The 9,492-nt window shown below is 48.2% G+C and overlaps 1 protein-coding gene across 2 annotated transcripts; it reads right to left on the reverse strand.

Moving 5' to 3' along the window:
* Positions 1-3,816: 3,816 nt before the first annotated feature.
* On the reverse strand, positions 3,817-8,278 carry LOC121142579 (cytochrome P450 2D27-like). 2 transcript variants are annotated; one of them, XM_040752692.1, is made up of 9 exons: positions 7,991-8,278; positions 7,052-7,223; positions 6,635-6,787; positions 6,395-6,555; positions 5,383-5,556; positions 5,053-5,194; positions 4,669-4,856; positions 4,167-4,308; positions 3,817-4,068 (listed from the first exon to the last, which is right to left on the reverse strand). In XM_040752692.1, the coding sequence occupies exons 1-9, from the start codon at positions 8,177-8,179 to the stop codon at positions 3,890-3,892; spliced, it is 1,500 nt and encodes a 499-aa protein (XP_040608626.1). In that variant the 5' UTR covers positions 8,180-8,278; the 3' UTR covers positions 3,817-3,889. The 2 variants fall into 2 exon arrangements, with proteins under 2 accessions (XP_040608626.1, XP_040608625.1); XM_040752691.1 differs by having other exon boundaries at positions 5,380-5,556; positions 7,991-8,277.
* Between the last annotated feature and the right edge of the window lie 1,214 nt (positions 8,279-9,492).

Consider the following 9,492-nt stretch of genomic DNA (forward strand, 5'->3'; position numbering starts at 1 on the left):
TGACTGACAGACTGCTGATGCAGATGGACAGTTTGAAATTTCCTGCTTTGCTGAGAAGTGTTCCAGACACACTGTGGCCAATGGGCTGAAGATGGATGCCCCAACGTTACAGAGGAACTTTGGGTGACTGTCCAGGCAGTAGGATATCTCTGTCAATCCTAGTGTTTATATATTATCCTTCTGTGGTCTTTGATAGAGTTGAAGACAGATAGCTATAATTATAGTTTTCCTTAGTTATGATAAGAGATAAGCTACATATAGAACTTTGGACTCACAAGAATGAGATAGATGATATTTTCTTTAAATCTTGCTAAAATATTGTAACTATGTTCTTACTTGATAACTGTTCTGTTATATACAATTTAACTATGTTAAAGTTAAGACCTTTCTTTTTGTTTAAACAGAAAAGAGGAGATGTTGGGGAAGTCTTATGTCAATAAAGCACTGGCCTATAGGGAATCTAGATGGGAGGGACTAGGAGTCCAGGAGAACTCTGGGAAGGAAAAACACAAGAGTCAACATGTAACGCCATGGGGTAGGAGCCCAGAACTATTCTCCGGTAAGAGACATATTTAGATTAACAATTATGGGGTAATTACTTAAGGCAGAGTTAGCCAGTAAGAGACAAGCAAGGCCAACAGCTTCATAATGAATATAGCCTCCTGTGTGTTTATTTGGGGATTACAATGCGGCAGAGCCCAGGCGGCTGGCAGGGGATAAACCAAAGGGGCTAGCAAAGAAAAAGCTTCTCCTAACACCCCCTGAAATTTTTGGCTACAAATATAAAGAAACAAACCTAGGAAAAATACAGGACAGATGACATATATGCTGATCCCTTGACATGGGAACAGCTCTGAGACTGGATGAGACATGATAAATCTAGTTAGTTACAGAGCCCTCATGAATTCTTATTCCATGTCACTCTTTCATATGGCATGGATAAAGGTTTGGTTTTACAGCTCAAACACACTCATAAAGTTGACAGATGTATTTTTACCTGCTCAAAAATAAAATAGCAATCATCTTTGGCTAGTTTGTGTACAACACAAACTTCATTCTTGTGTTAATGTAGGTAAGGATGCTACCTTTGAAAGTGTGTGTGTTTTTAGGCAAGAAGACCAGACAGCCACAAAAATGGTCCACACAGGTCATCAGCTTTTTAGAGTACCTCTATTGCAGGTTCCTCAGAGTTCTGCACTCAGAACAACTTCAAGCCTGGTAGATGAGATGGTCCAGCCCCAGAGTCTATTCGTCTATTCTAGAAAGAACTTCAAATAAGCTTTGAATTTCCCAATTATAACAACAAATGTTATAGTCAGTTTTCTTAGAATTTGACCATTATTTCAATCTTTTCAGGGGTCCCTTGGGATGTTATTATCCCTAGACAATATTACACAGTCCAGAGACCATAATGCCCACATTCCCAAGAGGTGGGGCGGGTGGTATTTTGTCACTCAGTGGGTTATGGATGTTTGTAATTATTTAGTGGGAAAATGGGAATATAGGATAAAAAAACAACTATTCATCTCAAATATTTTCAATTGGTATGGGTTTTTTTTGTATAGTGATACAAATTTAAGATTATGTTATGCTGTATATATGTTTCTACTCTTGTTTAAGGTCCTGTAGCTATGCAGCTCATTCTAAAATGTATTATGAAGTTCTACTCCTTGAAAGCTATTATGACAAACTGTTTAGGATAATAAAAATGCAGGTTAGTATTTAGTCATCTATGATAATCAAACTTGTACTCATGTTAGGTATGTTATCAAGCTTAAAACAGATATATGCTAGATAGGTGATCTTCAAACACTTCAGAGACTTACAGAACGTGGCATTTAAGACATTTAATAGTAACATAAGACTCTTTATGACAGTGAGACATGTCTGCTCCTGGCAGCACTAGTCTACTTCACAGAAGATGATGGGCATAGAAGAAACTCCATACAGAGTTCACTTTCATGGTGGCAAAGCTACTCATTTAGGCAAGAAATACCCTTGACTCTACTGCTGACAGTAGACTCTACAAAGTAGACAAGCACCCTACATCAACTGCCACAGCCACATAAGATCAGGAAGGAGGCCTCTTCCTGTAAGTTGGCATCTGGTCCACAATAAAGGAAGCAAGGCTGACTGTCCTTTGTTCTCTGCTTTGAGTTGAGCTCCTGCGTTCTTACTTCAGTCTGCATGTCAGGAGGGGCCAAAGCAATCTAGGCAGATTTGCCTCAGTTTCTCTCCCCCCAGGGGCTTACTCAGGGGAAGGCATCGGGATTTGGGAGCTGACACCACAGGCCCTGTGCTATGTTAGGCGAAGGATTGTGAGCATGGGGCACAATTGTCCACTGAAACACTACTTCCAATGATATAGAAAGTTCACTCATCTGACATGCCTCATATGCAGAGCTTAAGGAGCTACAGAACACTGCCTTAGACTAGAGCGAGACCTTCCAGCACCATTAAAAGTGGGGAAGAGGAGAGTTGTAGAGATCACTGAACAGTGAAGAGCTGGATTCTTTTCTTAAGGACCCAGGCTTAATTCCCAGCACCAACAGGAGGTTTACAACTAATTGCAATGCAAGTTCCTGGAGATCCCATGCACTTTCCTGTCCTCCTCAGGCACTGCACATGTGTAGACAAATGTCCATGATTACACAATAAAAATAAAGGGGAAGGACGAGGAAGAGGAGAGGCTGGCAAAATGATGTGCCTATAACTGTAGGCAGCAAGGTGGGGGTCTGTGAAGTCGTCACCGCAGCTTGGTGAGTGTTTGGTCCTGTACATCCAAAAGCCAGTGTCTGCCTGCTGTTGGACTATGCTGGTGCTTCTCTAACTTTCCTCTGACAGAGTGTGGGGAAGGACTTTTTCTTTGTAACAAAAGAAAAATCAAAATGAGTATCTGCACACAGCTGTGTCTCAAGGTGGACCACAGAGGTCGGGGTCTTCTGATCTGCTGTCTGGATGCAGATAAGACTTGAGGGGTGGCCCATGCCTGCAGACCTGTTCTGCCTGGCCCCACCAACTGACCAAATTTTTTAAAATTCCAAGATTCTTGAACTTTGTCAGTGAGTAATACCCATTATATCTGTCCCAGTGCTTGCCAGGAATACTCTCCTTGTTCTAGAGAGATGACCCCAGAGAGCACAGCAGGAACCTTCCCACCCTCCTGGGCTCTGACTCATCACATTACCCTACAGTACATTTTCTCCTGCATCCTTTCACTGCAGCCTGAGCTGTCAGGACAGCAGCTTTTGTAGCAGTGAGACCCCTCTTCACCATTTGAGGTACTCCAGGGTCTTGGGGACCTATACCAACATCTGTTCCCAAAAAAGAATTGTGCTGATTTCCATTCCAAGCCATTCACATTTCTTCAAGAAACAGTGAGTCTTGACATCTGTCTGTGGTTTTTCCTAAGTCAGCACCCATCGATGGGTTTCTGTGTACTTAGGGTCAATCACTGAACACCAGCACAGCCACCTCTCTTCCTACTTTGTGACAATGCTCCTCCTCTCATTGTCCCTTTCCTTCCCTCCTGGGTCTCTTCATCACCTCCTGACCACCTGCACCTGCCCCCTTTGAGAAAAGATCTCATTCAGTCATCCAGGTTATAGCACAGGCTGGCCTTGAACTTGAAATATTCCGGGTTCAGCCTCCCCCAAACTATACTGCAGACCTGTGCCACCGTTCGTGGCTCAGGAAACCGTTTCCTCACAACATTGAGGTGGTCATAGGGGAGGTCTGAGGAGGAGGGGAAAGACTGGTGGTCTTTGGGTCTTGGGTCACAGTGGAGACAAGGATGGAATGGTCCAGGAATCTGAGTGACAGCCACAGGTCTGGTTTATTGGACATCACGCAGCACGAGCTGGGGAGGAGGATGGAGCTGCTGTCCTTGCTAGCGCACGACTGCACAGAGCTCGTAGGGGGTTGGGGTAACAGGCAATGTGAAGATGCCTTGGTCGCTGGGCCGGGGCTGCCCAGCGGGCACCGAGAAGCTAAAGCGCTGCAGGAGGCAGGTGAAGAAGAGGAAGAGCTCCATGCGGGCCAGGGGCTCCCCCAGACATGCTCTGCGGCCTGTGGGTGGGAGAGGGGTTCAGTCAGTCTGGGGCCTGCTTGATGCTCCACCCTCCAGGCACCCTGGGGAGAGGCAGGGAGCCAGGGGCCCACAGCACCTGCTGAGAATGGCATGAAGGCCTCGTGCTTCACAAAGCGGCCCTGGGCATCCAGGAAGTGTTCAGGATGGAAGTGGAGGGGCTTCTCCCAGACGGTCTCGTCCTTCAGCACTGATGACAGGTTGGGGATGAGGGTCGTCCCCTGGAGGGAGACACAGGGTGTGGACATGGACTTGGGTGGGGCAACTGATACCCTGGTTACCATGATCACATGCACAAACTCTTCCTGCACACTTAGGATTCTCTCATTCACCTCAACCTCAGAGCTTCTCACTGCCTTTTCTGGAACCATTCAAGGTCCTGTGAGAAAACTACCATAAGTACCCAATTCCCACCTGCCCCTGTGTGCAGTGCTCCCTAAAATACAGTGTGGTTTATTTCACTGTACATCCCTCCTCACTGAGGAGTCCTTCACCATGTGGAAATCCAGGATGTGGTGGTCTTGGTCTTCATAGCCTTAGTTTGCCTGGTTGTGATCCTGTGTCAAGGGTCCCTTGCATACCTTGGGGATGAGGAAACCCTGTACTTCGACATCACGGGACGTCATATGTGGTATATTCACTGGGACAATGTCTCCGAATCGCTGCACCTCGTGAATGACAGCATTGGTGTAGGGCATGCGGGCCTGGTCTGCCATCTCTGGACGCCGCACCTGCCCTATGACATCGTCAATCTCCTGTTGCACTCGGCCTGTAGAGACAACAGCCCCTCAGTGAAGCAGTTCCTTGGTGTGTCTTCCTTGACCGTCCACCACTGGGTTAATAGGGGAGTTAAGACTCCATGAGACGTGTGGGACTGTCGGTGAAGCTGATTCTGGAACCACCAGCTTTTCAGGTACTTCTATCTTTCTTCCCTCAAGCTCCCTCCCAGCCCCAGCCAGGCTCACTCTGCACGTCCGGGTGCAGGATCATGAGTAGCAGGGCCCAGGACAGTGTTGTTGAGGTGGTTATTATCCCTGCAATGAACAGGTCAGCCACCACCACACGCAGGTTCTCCTCATTGAAGCTGCTCTCAGGTCTCCCCTTGGCCTAGGCCACACAGAGAGGGTAGGTTCAGAGACATGAGGAGTAAGGACAAAGAAATCTATTATTGTTTTCATGCACACCAGGCGTTGGATCCATGGGTGACATACAAACCCCACCTGCCTGGCATCACAACTCACAGTACCATGCAGCCCAATGGACCTGACCCCCTCCTTAATGGCTGTCCTCACCTTCTCCACCTCAGCCTGGAAGGCATCTGTCAGATCTCTTGGTGGCTGTGCAGGATCCCAGGTTGTCTTGTGCTCAATCAACATCTTATCCAGGGAGTCTATGAATGCGGTTGTCTTGGGGAAGGCTTTGCCTGGCAGCCCAGGGATCCGAAGGAGCACTGGAACTGCGTTCAGCAACTGTGAAAGAAACAGGTCTATTCATTTTATTTCTAATGAAGAATGATTATTGGGCTAGGTAGTAGTGGCACATGCCTTTAATCCCAGGATCAGAAAGCAGATGCAGGTGATCTCTGTGATTTTGAGGCCACCATGTTCTACAGAGTTAGTTCCAGGAAAGCACAACAGAAAAACCCTTTGCCTGAAAAAAATTATCTGAGTGTGTGTGTGTGTGTGTGTGTGTGTGTGTGTGTGTCTGTGTGTCTGTGTAGGAGTCAGATACTGTGCATGCCTGCATGTGCACTCACCTGTGCACAGTGGCTCTTGTTTGGTGATCAGAGACAACATTTAGAGTAAGATCTATTTCCTACAGGGTCCCCAGGGGTCTAGATCAAGTCTGCAGGCTTACTTGGTAAGCACATTTACACATAGACCATCTTTCTCTCTTTCCCCTGGATGCTGTAACTGCTCAGTGTTCACATGGACCAGTCTTAGATCTCAGCATCTTCCACAAAGGACTCAGAGACAGTTTGTCCCCTCCCATTATCTGCTTCTTCCTCAGTTCCAGCCTGTAGTCTGTCTTGCAGCCCAGGGTAAACAAAATGACTATTCTGTCTACAAATCTACCAGGCTTGTGTGGTTTCCATGTAGATAGGGGGCAGAGCTCACCCCACTTCCAGAGCCCTTGAACTTAGTCCACCCCCCTTCCCTTCTGTTTCTCAGGTTTGCCAAGTTCCAGGCCTTTCCTCCTGCATTTGACTCTCACACAAGGCCCTCACCATATTCACCCTGAATGCACTTTCATCTGAGAGCTTTTACAGCACAGAAGTGGCCAGGCACACTGCCCTGAGACTCATACCTCAGCAATGAAGCTAGAGTCCTCTCCAAAGCTTTCCTGTAACGTCTTGAGCAGCTTGTTGAAGAAAGGGTCTTCATAGTCGAAGCGATGGGCATAAATGAGGGATGAAATCACATTGCATACACTTTTATTCAGGAGGGTGGTGGGATTAAAGGGACGTCCTAGGAGTAGAGATGAAAGCAAGTCATGATATTGCTCAAGAGCGCCTGCCCACATCTCCATCTGATACTTGTCACCCACCAGCCTCCTGGGTGAAGGCGTCACAGAGGTGGCCAGCCTCCTCTGTCACCCACTGCTCCAGTGACTTCTTGCCCACGCCGAAGTCTCGCATGGTAGACACACAGAATCGACGCTGCTCTCTCCATTGGGGTCCATAACTTGCTAAAAGCACACCTGAAAGGACATCTGTGTGTAACCAGGGATACCTGGCTGTCCGTCTCCTCTGCTCCCAGCATTTCCCTGGGGTCAGTCTTAGCCATCAGCGCCCAGCACTTAATGACCACATATCAGCGCATGCCATCGTGGAGGCTCCACCCTCCATTTCAGTGACTGTCCCTTCCACTGCCTGACCACACCCCTCCATCAGGCCCTGTCCATCTTCTGTCCACTGCTCCTCAAGCCCTATTCTCCCTGCCTTGTCCCCACACAGCTCCTTGCCTTGAGATTTGTGCCCGTAGCCCAGGTGATTAAAGATGGGCACTGGAGGGCGGTCAGCGGTGTCCTCTCCACAGTTCACCAGCACTTCCCGCACTGCCTTCAGTCCATTGATCACCACCACAGGCTTCCAGGCCATCTGCAGGCTGAACACATCACCATAGCGCTGTCGGAACTGGAGTAGAGGGACAGAGCGCTTAGGAAGGGGAGACATACGGCAGACTTGACAATCCAAGAGCAACACATGTCTGTGTGTTTGTGTGTGTGTGTGCATGCACAGACATGCCTGTGTGCAAACATGAGTTTATTGGCATGATACTCATTATTGAACCTCATTCCTGCCCTTTGCTGTCAAATGCTCTGTCACTGACCAACATCTCTACACTGAGACATGACACCTTGTGATTGGGGTATCTTATCTTCTAAATCCAGCAAAGGTCTCTCAGTAGATATGGTCATTCAGTGATGACCTTGGCAGAACAAGATCCTTGCCCCATTCATACCCCTCCATTACAGGACAAGAGGAAGTTCATTATCCTGAGATGGGCAGCAAGGCCTTAGACCACATAGCAACAAGAGATTGTAGCAGACGTAGGCCCTCCAAATGCTTTTCCTTCCTGAATAACAGACTACACTGGAACCTGACTCCTTCCCTGTGTCCCTGAGACTTCAGCCACTGATGGGATCACAAGGGAAATGGGGCCTCCCTGACTTATGCCACTTAGTCCAACCCATCTCCAAACTTGTCTCTGTGGCTTTTTCCAAACTGTGTCTCTGCCCTTAGTAAGTCCACAGTGTCCTCAGACTCAGAAGTGACTGCCATGAGGAAACCACTGATCCTTCTTGCTCTTGGGGGCTGTCTTCCTGTCTATCCTGTGGCTTCAGCACCTCCATGGACTGCTATGGGCATCATGACATCCACTGCCCTTTGCCATCCCTTACCTTGTAAAAACTATGTGGCATGTTCTCGAAGTCCACCTGCAGCAGGTTGCCAAGCCCAGGTAGTGGCATAGGACCTGGAGGGTAGCGGGCCCTCCAGAACTTGCGTCTGTGCATCAGGTCCACCAGAAGCAGGAAGAGAGCCGTGAATATGACCCCAGACCACAGGCCATCTCCAATCAGCAGTGCCATGGCTGCCCCCACTGCTTTCCAGACTGTTTGTGGGACACCAGCTCCAGACTCGCAGGATCAGAAAGACACTCTGAGGACATACTCGTCACCTGTTCCCTTATGAAAGGGAGAAGGCTGCACTTTGTTCTCGGCCTTGAGCCAAGAAGCTGTGTGTACTGTTCAGTCAGGGAGTGTAGAGGGAGGGGTGAAATAAGGGCAGGGAAAGTCAGCTCATAGGTTTCTGCCCTCTCTTCTTTCCTTGTGGCCTTATCCATGGGAATAACTCAGTTTCTCCACAAGGAGTTATATACAGTGGTCATGTAGGGCTGATCACTGTGAACACATTGGGCAGATGACTAGTGGACCACTCCTCAAGGTGCAGGATCCCAAGGTATAGGGAAGTCAGCCAGAAATATGCCACACAGTTAGAGCCCCGAGGGACCTGAGGACATTGTCTCAGAATTGACACTCCCTGAAAACTTGGTGGGTAGGACATGAGGGGGATTGTTATTGCAGGCACTATCACTGTGCAGCACGGGCCACTGAAGTGGCGTGTGTATGTGGCCAATGATGGTGAGTGAGAGGCAGTGTGGGGAAGGCAGCTACAGCCTGGGGAGCCATGAGTGCAGGTGTGCGGTCACTCAACTCATGAGGAAGGCCATCCTCCCAGCCTGAGCCTCTTAGCTGTGGCATGGGAAAGCAGAAAAACTGTCTCAAGTGTCAAGAGAATCCTGGCAAGGATGGCAGGATGCCCAGGTGTTTGTCCCTGGGAGGTCACTGTGTCTGATTTTATTCTCCCTTTGCTTCTTGGTGGGTGGAGCCCTGTGTCTACAGCTCTCATAGTAGGGATGGAAAGGATGTCTTTCTCATGCTACACAGACAGAATTTCGAGGTACTTATAAACATTGCCACACACTGGGGTAAGAGTGTCCTGAAGCTCAAGGAGCACTTAGTTGGCAGAACACACAAGTGACTGTGACAGGAAGTGCTACTGATTGATTTTGTGGAGTGAGCGGCAGAGTGAGGACAGTGGCTGCAGCCTGTGGAGTCTTGTGGACAAGTCTGAATTTGCCAAATTGATCTGGAAGGTCATATTCAGAACTGAGAAATGAGAAACTGTCAACAACTGTCAGGGTGTCCCTGGAGGCTGTAAGGTCACTTGGTGGTCCCTGTCTTTTATTCACCCCATGTTTCTTGGCATGCCTCATCCTGTAAGCTTTAGATGATATACACTTGGTATATAAGGAAATGGAAAGTATTGAGAATCACCCTCATGTAATTCCTGGATGAGTGTTCTGTTCATTCCCAAAATGAAAACAAAGGAGACTGCTGAG

Source organism: Mesocricetus auratus, unplaced genomic scaffold, assembly GCF_017639785.1.
Source record: "Mesocricetus auratus isolate SY011 unplaced genomic scaffold, BCM_Maur_2.0 Super-Scaffold_100010, whole genome shotgun sequence".
Classification (NCBI taxonomy): Eukaryota; Metazoa; Chordata; class Mammalia; order Rodentia; family Cricetidae; genus Mesocricetus; species Mesocricetus auratus.